The sequence below is a fragment of the Echeneis naucrates genome, chromosome 21, assembly GCF_900963305.1.
Source record: "Echeneis naucrates chromosome 21, fEcheNa1.1, whole genome shotgun sequence".
NCBI classification, from domain to species: Eukaryota; Metazoa; Chordata; class Actinopteri; order Carangiformes; family Echeneidae; genus Echeneis; species Echeneis naucrates.
Window position 1 is genome coordinate 1,909,483 of NC_042531.1, and position 16,842 is coordinate 1,926,324.

Consider the following 16,842-nt stretch of genomic DNA (forward strand, 5'->3'; position numbering starts at 1 on the left):
GCAGGCAGGACGCTCCGGCCTGTCAAAGCTGCAGGCGGTGACGCTGCCATGTGGATAATTTCATTAACCGGGCTCACAAAATGAAGCTAAACAGCTGAAACCTCTCTGGTTTGACAACCGACAGAAAGATTCACCAGAACGTGACAACGCTGGTCTGGATCTCAGAGAAAGTATGGTGACTGCAAAAAGTCTGAACCTCTATAATTTATTTAGCTGACAAAATGATAAATCCTTTAATAGCTCTGAAATTACAGCCACACTGTCACCACTTCCCTCTGCACTTATCTAAACGTTGCTGCTGAATAAGAAGAAAATTACACAATTAGAGCAGAGTGGAAGAGCCACTGATATTATATTACAGTGTGGTGAGCAGAGGCTTTCAAACAGCAAAGATTTATATTTGAGTTATTTATCAAATTATGTGACCACGTGAAACTCACATTTGAATTTAACGCTAAAGTTGTATTTACTCACCAAATTTGTTTTTGATTTAAATTGAAGTTCAATGTGGTCCTGTTTGTTTACATATTGTTGTATTAGGATTTTTTTTTCCAGCATTATCTTCGTGCATTAACGGACGGAGCAGGTCTGGTTGTGTCGTGTGTCTTGTCTCTGTTAAACAGATGATGTTATTACACTGTGACACAACGCCAAGTCAGAGTGACGCTCTCCATCACATCCGACAGCATTAGCCATACCATTTCCTTTTGACACATGGGCGATGGGGTCTCTGGACACGTGGATCTGGATCTTCATCTTCATTTATACGTATAAAGTGGCGGTTTTATCTGGATCACTTCCTGCGGCCTGAGGAGAGAGAGAGCAGCTCTGGTCAAGCTCAAGCTGAGCTCGCTCTCTCTTAAACTGATCACAGTGTGTCCATAAAAGTGGGCGTGGACTCTGTGAAGCCCATGCAAAGTCAGATTGTATTGAAGTCTATGGGAAAATGCCCCTCCTCCTCCCTGATGAGTTTATGGTCTCAGTCTCTAGTTTACAGTCTTCAGTACATGATTTACATTTTTTGGATGATGCTCCATTTGGAGGGGGATGGGTTAGGGGGTGGGGCTACTGTGTGACTGACAGACTGTACAAACCAATCAGGATAAAGTCCAGAGCTGGTCAGCTCCTCCTCCTCCTCTAAATGTGGTTTGTTCTGGTTTAAAAATAAAATACAAGATGGCATTGCAGCTGAGTATTTTGTGATGAATGAATAATAATCATAACCCTGATCAGAGCTTCATAAATAAAAAAAGATCTGTCACTAAGTAAAAAAGCAGAGGCAATGAATATGCAAAACAATATAAATAAAATATGCTTCACCAAAGGCTCAGACATAACACCTGTTCACCCTCACAGATATCAACTTTTACACAACATGTCAACCAATCTGAGATGTAATCGGAAGCAAGAGCCATTTAAAGCTTTAAATGCCACCAATAAAATATTAAAATCAATTTAAATTTATCAGGAAGCTTCAGAAAGGAGGTGAGCAGCAGGCCGGTGGACAGAATAAATAGGGTCCTATTGAACCTGCTCTTGTGACTGATCACTGACCCAGAGGTCAAAGGTTAAACACACTGGGGGAGGGGCCTCTTCTGTTGTTTTACACTGTGATACAACTGCAGGAAGCGACTATCAAATCACAGTTTGTTGTTTTCTGTATCAATCTGATCAAACATTGAGCTGCAACGTGGAAAATTCACATTGTGGGTTTTGACTTCAGTTGCAGTGATGACAGTCCAGTTTCCAGTATCGTTAGCTTCAGTTAGTGTTGGTAATTGGTGTATTTGGTCAATCCATCATCTGCTTTGAGTGAAATAAAATATTTTAGCTGATTTATAAAACCTAAAAATGGCTCCTGCCACCAACAGACAGAAAAATCAGCTTCTCTTCAAACGATAATCCTCGATAATCCTCATTGGTCCTAAACTGATTCATCAGGACTCCTAACAGGCCAAGACTTGTCATCAAGGATCAGCAGCTGATGGTAACTCCTGAGATGACGAATTCTCTGCTCTTCAAACCTTCTGCTGATACTCAACAACCTGGCAGCAGACGGAGGGTTTGAAAAAGGAAGCCAATTGATGCCTATAAAAAGAAAAACAGGAGAGGCTAATATATGTTATATACATATATATATATATATATATATATATATATATATATATATATATATATATATATATATATATATAGTCAGGAAAGAACTTCTAGCTTGACATTTCCACCGTCAGAAATGTCATTAAGAAACGGCAGATAAGGGAAACTGGAAGTGGAGGCACGAATCGGGAAGGGAAAGAAAACTTTCCGATAAAACTGCAGCTCTGCAGAGGTGCTGACTGAGTCCGTGTGGGGGGGCAGGAGGAAAATCCACCGCAGCCTCGTCACCACAGTCTTCTCTGCTGTGTCATTTCACTGAAAGAGGAAAGAACCATTTATAAAATCCACCTCAAGTCCTGAATCTCACTGAAAACCAGCTGGTAGAACTCAAGCAGCCTCAAACTGACTTCCTGAAATTTGTAAAAAAAGATCCCGTTTACTGTGACGTTTCTGAAACGTCTCCTCACGTTTCTGTGTGACCATGATCAGAAATGATCAGCTGACATCAGAGGAAAGGTGGATGAAGCTAACAGTTGGATGACAGTTAGCTGCTCCAGGACTGAGCTGATTGAGACCCGTGGTGCGTTCACTGACATCTGGATGGTGTGCGAGGTCGACTGGACTCTCTTTCAAATCCTGTTTCCCGTTTGATTCAGGAAAGACATGAAAAGTAGCTCTGGTGGTTTTGGAGGATTTCTGTGACGTTAGGCGGTCTGTGAATTTTCCCTGGCCTTAAAATATCTCCAAAAATACAAACGATCTCCAAAAAAAGTTTGTGAATATCATTCTGGAAAATAGCAGTAAAGTGTAGCTTTTACAGAAGGACCCTGTCGGTAACTGTCTCCTCCTCTCCCCTCCGTTGTCTCCTCAGGACGCCTCGATCGCCCATCGCTTTCACCTGATGCGGGAAAAGCACCCGGAGAAGTTCAACAGCAGGTAAATGTGTGAAAAAACAGAAATGCTGGTGCGGAGACATCTCTGGGGGGGGGGGGGGGGGCAGAAGTTCTGCATTAGCCAACAAGCTGCCTGGTAACCAGCTGGTGACCTCACACTTTAATCTGGAAACTCAATATCTCACTGAGTCACAAACGCCGGTGATCAATACACGGCGGGATCAATACACCTTTCTGTGATTAAACCTGACTGGACTGCAGCAGGTTTTTGGTTTTTTTCAACTGGTTTTTGTAGTCAAAAAGTCAGGTTGTATTGAAGTCTATGGGAAAAATTTAATGAGTTTATGTGCTGCCTGTGAAATGTCTTCCTCGTTCACAGCAGCAGTTTTTGCTCGGCCTATGTAGACAGATACTGTGGCCGCTGATGAGCATATGACCGGCATGCAGTGTGTGTCGCCTGAGGAGGGAGGGGGCGGGGTTGTGTGTGTTGGTGTGTCTGTGTGTGTTTTAAGAAACAGTGTCATAATGTGTAGTGTCTCAGAACTCAACGCGTCAGCAACTATCGCTGCTGCCACTTTGGATAAAAGCCATTCTGTGTTTACTATCCACACTGAATATCTGTGTTTGGGCTCATATGCACATATGCACATGAGTACAAATCACTGAGGATGCCCCCCCCCCCTCCTGAACAATCCCCCCCCCCCCCATTGTGGTCACAGTCAACTTTGTCAGACTCCTCAGTAAAGTATAAAATCTTGTTTTGACTCACTTGGGATCGGCAGCTCTACATCCTTGTCATGTTTGTCGTGCACAATGGAAATGTTTCATCAGTCTACATATGGAGGGAGAAAGAAAGAGGGAAAAAAGGCTGTTTATTCTTGGATTCAATAATTGATGTGTAACTTTCCAGCCATCGTCCCAGCCCTGATTCCAGCATCGATCTCAACACGGTTACCTATAAAACCTTTTTAGCGTTTTAACGGTTGAGAATATTCTTCTCCCACCAACCGGCCGCTCCGTCACTGTGTGAGCCGCTCGTGGCTCCGATCCAGCTATAAGCTCCAAGCGACGGCGCCCCAACACAAATCATCATCCTACCAGTCCGATATGGCCTATTTAGAGCAGGCCAACACTGGAGGTTATTGTTGCTGTGTGAATTCTCTCCTTCAGGACGTCTGCGGGGCAGCAGACAGCTGATGGACAGCTGCAACTGTTTCATTGTGGCCTGACTGATGTTTTGGCAGAGCAGATATCCGTCCATCTTTACAGCAGCGTCAATTGAAAGGAGTCAGTGTGCCGATCGAGCCCATTTTTCCCCTCCGTGGGGGAGCAGGCGATAAATGACCTTTGACCCCGGAGAGAGAGGCCCGCAGCCGCATGCAGCACTCAGCTGAGCGCTTCACTGTCCAGCCTGCCACTCACAATCCCACATTGTCTGCATTAGTGTGTGTCTTTCACACGCACTCACACTCACCAACACCATCCCCCGCTTGTCTACAACACCCCCCCCACCCCGTCCTGGGCCTGTTGGGACAGAGGGGTTGTGTGACTGCTGACACCTCGGCCTGCGGAGCTCCACCAGCTCTGCAGACCTCCAGGAGCCTGAAGTCCAGGTGCTAATGACTTCTCACACTTGGAACAATGCTGTGTGCGAATGTGTGAGTCTTTGTTTCTCATCGCAATTCGAAGGGGGGGCAGATTCAGAGAAGAGCTGAATTCAAAAAATCTTTTTCTTGCCTCAACATGCAGACTAGAGGATGTTTCCTTCACATGATCACCAAGTCAGTCGCACAATGAGAGATTTGGCTGAGTTAAGTCATCGTCAACAATGAAACTGCAGTGACACACTCGCTTCTGTGCAACAATCAATCAAAATAAATAAATGCATAAAAAAAATTTGCATTTTTTTTGTAAAGATGGGAAACCTCACAAACCAAACGAACAGATTTTAGCCTGAGTTACCGGACAGATCGGCCTGAAACACTCCTTAATATTTATCTGTCGGTTCACGTAAACGCCGTTAGCGCTTTCCAAAAGCTGCTCTGTCAGCTGATTGGATGAGCTCAGATCAGATGTCAGCACCTTTGTGACCTCTGCCCCCCCCCCAGCTTTCCGGCTGGACACGTGAGGATGTTGCTTTTTTCTGTTCAGCGTCTGTCGACTCTGCTGCCCGCGTTCTTCTGTTTATCCCAAACAAACTGCCGTTACCGTGCCGAGAAAACGAATAACAACAGCTTCTGTGTACAAGGCAAACACACAACCTAAAGCACGCACAACAATTACAAAACGAAGATGGGTTCATTATTATCTAATTAAAGCAATCTAAGATTTTAACACATCCTTTCCAAATTACTTTTCTGTTTCTTAATGCATGAATTGTATTTATAAAAAAAAAAAAAAACTGGTCACGCAGTAGACACAGTAGAAGTTTTATTCATCAGTAATTCACATAAACACCTCATGTAGTAAGAAGCTGTGACGCCGAAGCAGAAATCAAAGCTCTTGCTAATACAAAACATTCTGTCTCCATGACGGGGAGCAGAAAATGACTTTTTCTTAGATTTCTAAGCTTTAGGTTCCACTTCTCCATCAGCAGCACCTGAAATTCACTTTTCAGCTTGTTGATGTGATGTTTCCTCCTGATATGTGTCACAAAGTTTCTCTCTGCCATGTTGATTTTCATTCAAATAGTTTCTATTTATCCAAATTCTTAATTTTCGTTGGTGGATGATACTTAAAGGCCCAAACAGTATAAAGGTGAAATGTTCACGGAGAAATACAGTAACTGAGCCTGAAAACCAGCCGTCTGGATTTCTGGAACTTTGTGATGTCACAATGAGGCAGTAACCGCCCTAAGCCACTCCCCCCCGACCTTCGACCCCATCCTAGAGAGAGGAGATGATATTTTGGTTCTTTAAACCAGAAATACATCTTCTGATGGATCGAACACCGAAGATGGCAGAAATAAATTCCACTCAAGAAGAAACCAAATCAGCTCCTGCTCAGACTCCGGTTCATTGTGTGTCCTGATTTCACAACAGGTATGAGTATGGAGGGGCAGAAAGGGGGGGGCAGAAGGGTCAGGAGGTCACTGCTCATAGTGGGGATTAAAGGAGATGCCTATCTGTAGGGGGGCGGTGGGCAACAGTTTGGGCCAGAGACTTTGGGAACCCCCCCAATATTACAGCGTGAATGCAATCAGTCATCTTCATAGTCGCCATTAAAGCTGAGAGGAAGTACTCCTCTTCTCTCCAGTGGGAGCCTGGGGAGGGGGGTTCAGCCAGCTGCCCCCCCCATTTTTCTTTATTTTAAAGATCCCTTTTTGTTCCTGCCTTACATTAGTTCTTCGTGCAGAGACCTGGGAATAATGGAGGAAAGGCTTAACGAAGTGGCGCTTCTCCCTGTTGCACTCATAAGAGAAGGGGGGTCAGAGTGGTGGTGGTGGGGGGGGGGCAGAAAAAACATGAGTTAATTGCATTTTTTACTGGCCGTCTCAAGTGGAAGCAGCTTAATGAGGTTAGGCAGCTCGCCTGGTTGGGAATCACTACTGCTCCTAATTGTGATCTCAAATATGCTCATAATCCCCGACTTGACAGCAGCACAGGGTTCAGGGTGGGAGGGGGGCGTGAAGGTTAGAGAGAGAACGAGTGCAGCGGCGGCAGCAGCGGCGTTTTACTTACAGTCAAAGTAAAGCAAACTGTCATTAAGGAGTTGTGCGTTTTTGTCTGACGTGAGTTTTAAGTCTTTTTCCTCAGACGAAGTGAAAGTGAGTCAAAGCGTTCGATACCCTCGTCTCTCTCTCTCTCTCTCTCGCTCTCTCTCATAACCTTGTTATTGCTTCGCCCCCATCATACAGCGCTGTTGTGTCAATAGCTGTGTTGTCAGTGTCAGCAGCCGTCATTTCATGCATTACATTTCATTTCTGGAGTCACTCAGGGCGAAGCGTCCCTTTGAAACACCATCAACTTATTCCTGGTCTTCGTTAGTGTGTTCGTAGCATTTTCATTCATTAATTCATCTTCTGCCTCTTATCACGGGGGGGTTCTGGAGGGCGGGTCACCCTGGACAGGTGTCCAGTCCATCACAGAGACAGACAGACCTGTGGTTTAGAGTCACCAATGAACCCAAACAGGATGTCTCTAGAGACTGCACACAGAAAGTTTTCTGTTTTTGGACTTTCTTTAAACAGAGTCGTTGAGCTTTTCACTCTTTATCGACAGTTACAGTCTCAGTTAATGAATCAGTTTTTGAACCCCGACCATCGTGACACTAATTGTTAGCGCTTCGTTTTGATATTTCACCTCCACTGTGTCATTCAGCCGCTCTAAAACTACAACGAATGGCATCAGGATAGAAACAAAACAGGTCGCCGCTGACAAACCCGTCTGCAGGGCAGCAGTGATTCAGGAATATTTCCCTCCAGCAGCCATGTTGGCGTTTCAGCTCAGGTCTGTAGTATGGAGACCCTGCTGTAAGGCTTCAGGGAGCGCCAACGGCGCTTTGACCTCTGAGGTCACCACACGGCCGCTGGACGTCCCGAGCTGTCAGATTCAAAAACGACTGCGGGCGCCGGACGGCTTCAATATGTGTCCGCTGCACCCGAAACAAACGGCACCCCGGGGTGACTCTGCTCGTCACAAACATGTCCGTCCTCTCTCCTCAGGATGAAGAACAAGCTCTGGTACTTTGAGTTCGGAACCACGGAGACCATTTCTGCCACCTGCAAGAAGCTGAACGAATGCATCGAAGTGGAGGTGAGTCACTGAGGCAGAAAAGGGCTGCGCACCTGACAGAAAAGAGGAGAGTGGTTAAATACTCCAGATATATCGTATCTGAGGGAATAAAAAGGAGCATCTACGCCTCAACAAGTTCGCCTTTCTGTCCTTTATGCTGACGGGCTTTTCAACGCTGTTATTTCATGTTTGTTTGTTTTGAAGACATTTACGCCAAAGTGGTTCTGCCGTATTAACGAGGCAGACTATTCATAGCACAGCCGCAGATTAATGCTCCATAAAGTCACTGATTGCCTCATTCTGTCACACGGCGCAGCATAATCTGTCACCTGGGTGCTTAAATCACAGCGAGACTCTGAGAGGACATGTAAAGAAAAGAAAAGGAAAGACGTGCATACAAACTAAAAACCATCTGAAGGGGATCATATCCTGCATCCTCCATACATTCATCCTTTATTTACGATTTTTCACGATAATTTGAATAAATAGTTTGTCTTTACTTGTTTTTGATGTCCAATAGTCAAAATAGATGATCAAAGAGAGATTATTGCATTTATGTTTCTATTTTTGGGGTATTTTTCACCTTTATGCAGGATGTCAGCCCGTTTACAGTTTTGAAACTAATTGTAGGAAGAAGAAAAAACATCTGTGACGTGATGAGGATTGTGCAGATAGACCTAACCATAACCCTTTTTTCCTCTGATGGAGAAATTTGTCACAGTCTTCTTTAGAAAAATCTGAATTTCATCCCATCTGATCCGACGTTGTGCTTCGTTTGTAACTCAGATTGTTAACGTTTCGTTCCTCCGGCCGCCAGTCGCCTGTATCTTTGACGCTGACGTATTTATCTCTCTGTGGGGGGGGGGGACTTCATCATGAAGTGACATCATGTCTAATAAGACATGCCCACACAGACACTGCCTGTGTGGGCAGATTGCTGCGTATGAGGACAATCAGGTGATTTTTCACAGGCAGGAAACCTTCAGATGGCGCCTGGCGAGAGAAGCTGCGCCGCAGGATGCAGGAAATAAACGCCAGACTGAGGAGTGTTGGTGTGAAGACGCTGCTTTAATTGTTGACCTTGTGAGACCTTAGAGTTGTTCATTAACACACTAAGGTGGAGCAGTTGTGCGCTATTGAGGTTTGAAGTTGATGACGACAAGTTTTCCATATAACTCGCCTTTATTAAGAAGTAAAGTTCAATCCAAAGTCCTTCACAGCTTCGAAACCAACCTGTGCCCTCACAGAGGCAGCTCCTATAACATCATAAATAAAAATAGACCCAGTTAGCAACAACTTTCTCGACATCTTCTCTAAGTTAAATCGGGTTAGAAAAACAACCTGTGGTTCATCTGTGGTTTTAATTTGAGCTCCACCTGAAGCTGCGACGAAGCAGATATAAAACTGTGCCTTTAAGTCAGTGTACAGTGGAAATATGTGCAGGCACAAGTATGTTTCACACACACACACGCTTCACTGCGCTCTTTGTGTTTTGCCTGCATATTGTGGGCGTACGGTAAAATCCAGCATTTCTTGTAGTTGTGTTGACTCAGCGCTCTGCACACTGAGTCACAGCAACACACTGTTGACAATCTCTGCTGTGTCGAAATAATTATTTGAGTCCAGATGAGACTAGACGGAGTAATTCAGAGACGGGCCGAGAGTTTGTCCGACAGTTTCTTTGTGCAGATGATGAGACAGTGGGCCAGCGTACGTTAATCTTCTGATCATAAACGTGAACGCACATGTCAGAGTGACGATGACGGGAGCAAAGGGGAAAGCACAGCGATAGCTGCGTTCGATTCCCGTGCTATTTTTGCCATCCACAACTAATTGACGTGACGATTGCAACCATGACAACAGAAATAAATTAGACATTGTCATTTTACTAAAACACATCGAAACACAAGTAACTCACAAGCAACAATAAAAACTTTAAGGTGCACGATTATGTCCAGCGGCAGAAAACCAGTTTTGTGTTGCAGGAAATGGCACAACTGTTAAATCAGACGCTCAGACACGTACAGAAACATTACATAGACTTCAGCAAAACGAAAAAAGGCCAGACATCAGGAGAAAAGTCCTGTCTGTTGATTGTGCGACGTGTCTCAGCGTGTTAAAGACTGCTGAGCTCAAACATTGATAACGGCAGTAAAGTTTCAGGCTGTGGCTTCGAACCAGACAACGTTGGCCAGCAGTGGATCAACAGACAGATGGAGGCAGCACATGCTGGATCAGAAGAAGCTGGCTGTTAGCGTAAATCTGTCATCTTTGTCGGTCTGCGATGAAGGAGGATGTTCTGGATAAGTTGTGTTTTTCTGTAGCCGTTCCCACCGTTGTTTCTTTTTTTCCCTTTCCTTGCTCAGTGCGACGGGATCATCTTGGACCTCAGCAACACCTCCTTAGAGGGCATCGCCGTGCTCAACATACCCAGCATGCACGGCGGCTCCAACCTTTGGGGCGAGACGAAGAAGAGGAGGAACTACAACCGCATGAGCAAGAAGGTCCCGGAGAGAATGCCGGCCAGCACCGTCACGGACGCCAAAGAGCTCAAGTTCTGCGTCCAAGGTGAGTCAGTGCGGACACCATCGGCTTGTTTCCTGTCCGTGAAATGGGCGTGGCCATCATTGAAACGCAACAAAACCAGATTATTGTTAAATGTAAGTTTTATTTCAGTTTTTCTGCATCAGTTTAGTTGTGAACGAAGTTAGTCCAGCTCTGGATCAGTCCGACTCTCTGACTCCTTCTGTGTGTTTATCCGTCCATTCTCATCCTCCATCTTTGATACTGACGTCTGGAGTCACATCTCTATATCAGACGCTCCTATTGGCTCCGGTGGGTGATGTCGCAGCCAATCAGAGCGTCTCTGGATCAGTCCTGTATGTTTCTGAGTTTATTGTGGTGACAGAATAAAGACAATCAGATATTTGGATCATTAGAGGCTTTGGAGCTGATTTTTCATCATCAGAACTCCTGATCAGATAAAGACAGAAGCTTCAAATCAGCTGTAGAACGACCCAAACACATGAGAGGAACTTTTCTTTACACAGTTTTTATCAGGATATTCTTGTTTTGTGAGTTCTTAGCGGTTATCACAGTGAACACAGTCTTTATTGGGTCACAGATGGAGTTAGCTGAAGTTGGTGCTGATTCAGAATATGTGGAGACTAAAAGGGTTAACTTTTAATTCAGTTCTCTCTGAACGTCTGCAGCAGTGAAACCAGAACCAGCAGAGATAAGAGTGTGTTACTGAAACAAAGTGAATTTCCTCCTGATCTGCGCTGTCTGAAAAATGTCATTTAAAGTCTCATAAGAATCAGAAGATCTGCGACTTGTGAAAAATGGGTCCAGTTTTTGGCCTGAATGGACGCGGACCTGCCGTCTCCTTCTTGAAGCTGCCATAAAGCACCGAGCTCTAACAAAATAAAACTTAGAGATGCTTCATGTTATTTAATTCAAACGTACAGAGGCATGATGAAACAGTCTGAGACCGCCTCTGCTGCAGTGAGATGGACTGATAAAACAGGCCGTGAGTAATCCCTGAGCCCTGAGGGGGAAGTAGATCTGGTTGCTCTTTATTGTGTTTTTTTTTTTGACGTGTCTCTTTGAAAAGCCGTCTCCTGTCGAGCCCTCGTCACAGGTTACAGCCTCGGTCTGGAAATGAGTTACCATCGCTTCGGACGAAGTTTTATTATTTTGGGGGCGTGTCGTTTAACGTAGCAGCAGTGACACTACGAAATACGAGCCAAGGCGTCCAATCAGAGAAGAGCGAAGGCATTTAAAGGCCTTTTAGCACGATTTAGACATCGAGAGAGAGAGCCAGGAAGTGGCGACGTGCAGGAAGGAGCGGTGACGTAAATTTAAAAAAGGCTTGCTGAGCCCCAACAGCCGTATCGGTTCCTGAGAGAATAATTCCACCTCGGTTCATCCTTTTCGCTTCACTTCGTCTCTGTGTCTTCGCTGACTGATGTGAACCTTGTTGCCACGGCGACGGTGAAGCAGAGTCGGGAGGGGAGACGGCTGAGGAGGAGGCGGAAAGAGGAAACAGTGTTCGAAGACACTCAAACGAGTCGGTCACTGTCAGCCGTACCGGCCCTTCGTCGTCATGGTAACACCTGGTTGAGGAAACGCCACAGTACATTTTGGACACAAGTTTAGGACTAAAATAAAAATAAAATCGTCCTTAAGGTTAGGGGACACTTTTCATTGCAGTAACAAATATTTAAGTATTACATCTATTAAATGATGGATTCATATCGGCAGCACTTCCTCCCTCAACAACACTCCCATGATGCCTTGCTGCTTCACGCCACCAAACGCTGCCCTTTGTTGTGTTTTCGGCTTCATTCAGATTCATTCAGCTGCAAATTAGCTTAACGTTGAGACTTGCTAAGACAGAAGTTTTTAGACATTTACAAACACACACACTATTTACAGACACACAAATGTATAGTGTGTGTGTGTGTGTGTGTATGTCCAGGTTGTGTTGCGTGTTTGAACGTGTGTGGTGGAATCTTTGTCCTGCAGAGTTGTCCCTCAGGATTTAACCTTATTAAATTAGCTTCTCCTGCTAATGCTATTTGGAAACAGGACTCAGAGTGGACTGCTCCAGTTTCAGAGAGAAACTGTGTTAGCTTTGCATTTCTGTGTGTGTGTGTTTGTGTGAATGCGCGCCTGCATGTTTATCACACAGCTAATTGTTTATGGCAGTTGCTTTCTCTGGCACAATAAACTGAAGCTTTTAAATCCATTTGCTGCAGATAATGCAATGAGCGAGTGAAAGGAGCCCGCGGCGCTCGTGACCTCAGCGCTGAAGCTCCGGTCCTCTGAGTCACCCTGTTCCTGCTCTGGTTTTCGTTCTGCGTGGACAGAAACGACAACTGAGACAGTCTATAGCCACTTCCAACTCGTGTCACTGAAATTTCCACGTGTGAAGCGAAGGCCGGGCTAATCTGCATCGTGAATATCGTCCGACAGTCCAGGTTAATTTAACGTCAGCGTACCGTTTTACAGATTTTCACAGCCCAGGATCATATTTCTACTCCAGGTTACCTCTTTAGTATTTATTAGTCATTTCTGAGCGTCTAATTCAAATTTTAATTCTATATTCTCACATAGTGTCGCTGCACATATATGCTTATTAATATACAGCGTTTTTATTCATCATCTTGTCTCCAATTATTCTCCAGATGTGTCTCAGAAGGCGTCATACACAACACGTTATCATTTAAAGTTAAAAAGAGTGAATCCTAAAATGTGTTTTTTCAGGATTAAATATTTCGATTTGTCAAATCATTTCGTCTCACAAGTTCAGCTTCTTCTAAAAATCATGAATGAGTTTAAAAATTCAGCCTCAGGTGAAATGTCCAATTCCAGAAAGAGGTCCAGCATGTTAAAAACAGGTCGACCCCCCCACAGTATCAATGTTGTATATCAGGCAGCATCATCATCGCCAATAAAATGGACTTCTGGGATTAAATTATAATTATTAATAAACCGTTTTCCTAAAAAGTCTACGCATCGTTAGCTAAAAGCCACACGACAGGAGTCACCTAATGAAGCTCTCCATCAATTACACTTTGAGTCCCCCCGCCCAGACATCGACACAGAAAGCGAAACATTCAGAGGAGAAGTCCAGATCAGAGCTGCTGACAGTGAGGGTCCTGGTGTCAGCCTTTATCTGGACCATCTGGCTCCTCCTCTGTTTATTTCCGCTCTGCTCCTGGATCAGATTTCCTCCACTTCCTGTGGTGGATGAAGCTGGAAATAAAGCGGCTGTGGCCGGAAGGTGGGACTTTGTTGCTGAGGTTTGTGTGAATGTGCTGGATGGCCAGTAATAATCAGATGGGGGTCACTGAGGTCATTACAAGTTTCAAATTGGATAACACAACAGCAAACACACAGATTAAATAAGACCATATAATCTATGTTTAATCTGCAGGTCGGTATCAAAAAAAAAGAAAGATCAGTGGTTTGATTGGCAACTACCTGAGTTTTAGTAGTAGTAGTAGTAGTCTGAGTTTTAATCCGTTTTAGTCCGTATTTAGTATTTTTAGCTGCTCAAACTTCAAACTTTTAGACTTTTATGCTCAACAATAGTTGTTGTTCTGTCAAAGATAAGGACACACAACATCTAAAAACCTTTAGCTTGTTGTCGGTTTTGTTTGAGGCTCCTCCTCCATCTGAGTCCTGAAAAGACAGAAAACAAACCAGCACAAAAAGAAATTTCAGCCCTCCTCCAACTGCTTGTGCCTGAAAAGGATTGCAGCTGTGGACGCTCTGTGAGCCTTCAGCCGTTTGTTGGATGGATGTTGGTGTTTGCTCGGCCTGATGGGTAATTAACAAAGATGCATGAATCCATTTGTGATGATGAGTTGAAGTTCAAAGGTCACTGAGGTTATTTCAAGCATTTCCTGTCTCCCGTCCTGCTCGACCATCCATCACACCTCCCAGCTCGCTCTAACTTCACCTTTCCTTGTCTCTGCTTTCCAAGACCAACACCCCCCCGCCCCCACCACCCCCACCACCACCACCACCACCACCACCACCACCATCACCACCACCACCACCACCACCACCACCACCCTCCCTAACAATGGTCAAGCTGTGCCACACACTACGAAGGAGGTTATTTTAGGCCGACCCCATTCAGAGTCTGCTTATTGTTTTCTTCTCACACGAGAGGCAGTGAACTATAATTACTTTGACCCCCCCAGACACACACACACACACACACACACACACACACGCGCGTACACTGGAAATAGTTCTTGTACGAAGCTGCTGAGTCGCTCCCAGTGGATTGTGGGAGAGTGGACGACATGCTCAAAGTGAATGATTGGCAGCTCTCAAAGAGGTCGCTGTCAGACGGGATGGGAACGGAAAAGATCACACGAGAAACCGTCCTCTAATCGACGCTGACGTCCTCTCACAGAGGAATATTCTCAGGACAAAAAAATAAAAAAATAAATGAAAGAGGAGAAATCACCATCTGGATGCTCACAGTCCGTGCAAGAATTCAGCAGCCTGGTGTGTGCGGTGTATTTTCGTACCCTATCATAGTAACATAGTGTTCCCTGTCAGGCGGCCAAGTGCTCTCCCCCGTACCTTCACCTCCGTGGGGGCTGGCGAGGTGAGCTGCAGTTCCTCTTGACCATCTGCCATGACTCTGACCACCCTGAGACAATAACAGGTCGGTCAGGAGGGAGGCAGGGAGGGCCAGTGGGCGGAGGAAGGATACACAAATATGCCTGGCTATAATTATAGCCCAACACCTCGAGCTGATGCACAATGAGAGCTGCGGTTTTTCCCCTGAACGGTTTATAATTAATCTTTCAGACCTGACAGAAATAATTCAGCAGATGTAAAGACTTTTTATAAGCTCTGTTGTTGTGTGACATGATTCTTCATTAGGTCGACACCAGTTTGGTCAATATTAAGAACAGTTTAAAAAACTGCCGTCACCAGCTGTTGTGTGATGTCAGCCTAATTATGAGAAAACTCTTCTTTTAGAATTGAAAAATGTATGTTTATGTTTTGAGAAATGACTCATTTAGAGAAGTTATGAGTCTAAAGACAACAGAGAGAGTCTCCACTTGATAAATTGGCCTTTAATCATTAATGGGGCACTTTGTTCACTCGCCTCTGAATCAGGTAGTTTGTCTCTGTCTTTTAGAAGCCACCAGGAGCTTTGGACCTGTTTTCACTCGTAAGGAATTTATTTCCACCATTCCACAAATTTCACCTGACAGAAATTCATTCCTGAGCCAGAAACTCGATGGTAACACGTCCTCCGCTGTTTGATGGGCCATTTGCAAAAAAAAAAAAAAAAAAGATCTTATCAGAATATTTTATGCAAAATTCTATGACTTAACTTATTTTTAAAGCAAAATGATTTAGATCAATAATGAGATGATTGAATTGATCATTCTGCTGAGAATCGATGATAGCTCAGAAATATTTAATATTCAAAGCTGAGTTCTGACTGTATGAAACGTGACTCTGTTTGAAATAATGAATGAATTCTCGGCGGCTTCAGATTCGCCTGCACAGCAAAGGAAAAATAGTGCAGCACAGCAGTAACGATTCTCACTTGGCACGCCGATGCCATCCCGTCCCAGAATGCACCGGGGCTGCGTTATGTAAGAGGCTGTTCTGTTCTATTCTTAGTTCTACCTCGCTGAGATGTCACAGCGCTGGTTGCCTGAGAGTCGACAGAGCAGAGACCTGATGAGGCCGGACTCATCAGAGAGGTGAGAACCGCCATCAGGCCCTCGCTCCAGGACTCGGGCGGGACGGCATGCCCATCTTTGGTGCTTGGTTTTGGTTTGGGTGGGAGGTTGGAGTAGAAGTGTAGAGGTGGGTGATGTGCAGGAGCTTTATTTATTTGATAGCAGAACGTGTGTGAGCTACGCTGCTTTATAGTCCAAAAATAGGACACATCAGCGCTCACTGGAAATTTTACATCCTCCTTTCCTCAAAACCTTCTCACAGACTGACACACAGATGACAGACTCCATCCATCCTCCCTTTTAATTCCCATCTGTCATGTGGACAGTCCATTCTGCCCCCCAACACTCTCCCTCCTCCTCTTGAGCCCTCAGTCTCCAACTGTGGACTTTTTTCTTAATGGATGCCCAATCCTATTATGATTATTTCCTGGAAAGCTCTGCAGAGACAGAGAGATGCTTATGGTGAACTGTGTGTGTGTGTTTGTGCACGCGTGGTGGAGTGTTATTAATGAGAATTTCTGGATCTGAACATGTGATCAGAACACTAAGATCACATCCCGCTTGTGTTTTTTTTTTTTTTTTTTCCTAGGAATTTCCTGAGAATTACAGGAATCTGGAAAACAAAAACTGAGTTTCGTTTTGTGGAGCGTTTTGACTTTTATGTTGACAGATTTAAATGTTTAAAGCTGCACTAAACGGTATTTAAGGTTCATGTGATGATCTCCTGACTCCAGAGTGATCCTGAAGATGGGGTGTCAGTCAGTAACTGATTTATCAGGTCAGCTCCACTTTCTGCAAATTTAAACGGCGGCGAGTGCAGATTTATTACCTCTGGAGCTGAAGAGACAGAACTTTCACACCCAAGTCTTCTTTTTTGGTACCAGA

At 44.6% G+C, this 16,842-nt stretch overlaps 1 protein-coding gene across 3 annotated transcripts in view; it reads left to right on the top strand.

Moving 5' to 3' along the window:
• Positions 1-16,842, top strand: part of dgkg (diacylglycerol kinase, gamma) — a 62,352-nt gene that overhangs the window by 37,647 nt on the left and 7,863 nt on the right. For all 3 annotated transcript variants that reach the window (XM_029530280.1, XM_029530281.1, XM_029530282.1), the window contains 3 exons: positions 2,972-3,036; positions 7,657-7,747; positions 10,093-10,294. In XM_029530280.1, coding sequence (XP_029386140.1) covers positions 2,972-3,036; positions 7,657-7,747; positions 10,093-10,294 — 358 coding nt within the window. The remainder of the gene's footprint in view (positions 1-2,971; positions 3,037-7,656; positions 7,748-10,092; positions 10,295-16,842) is intronic.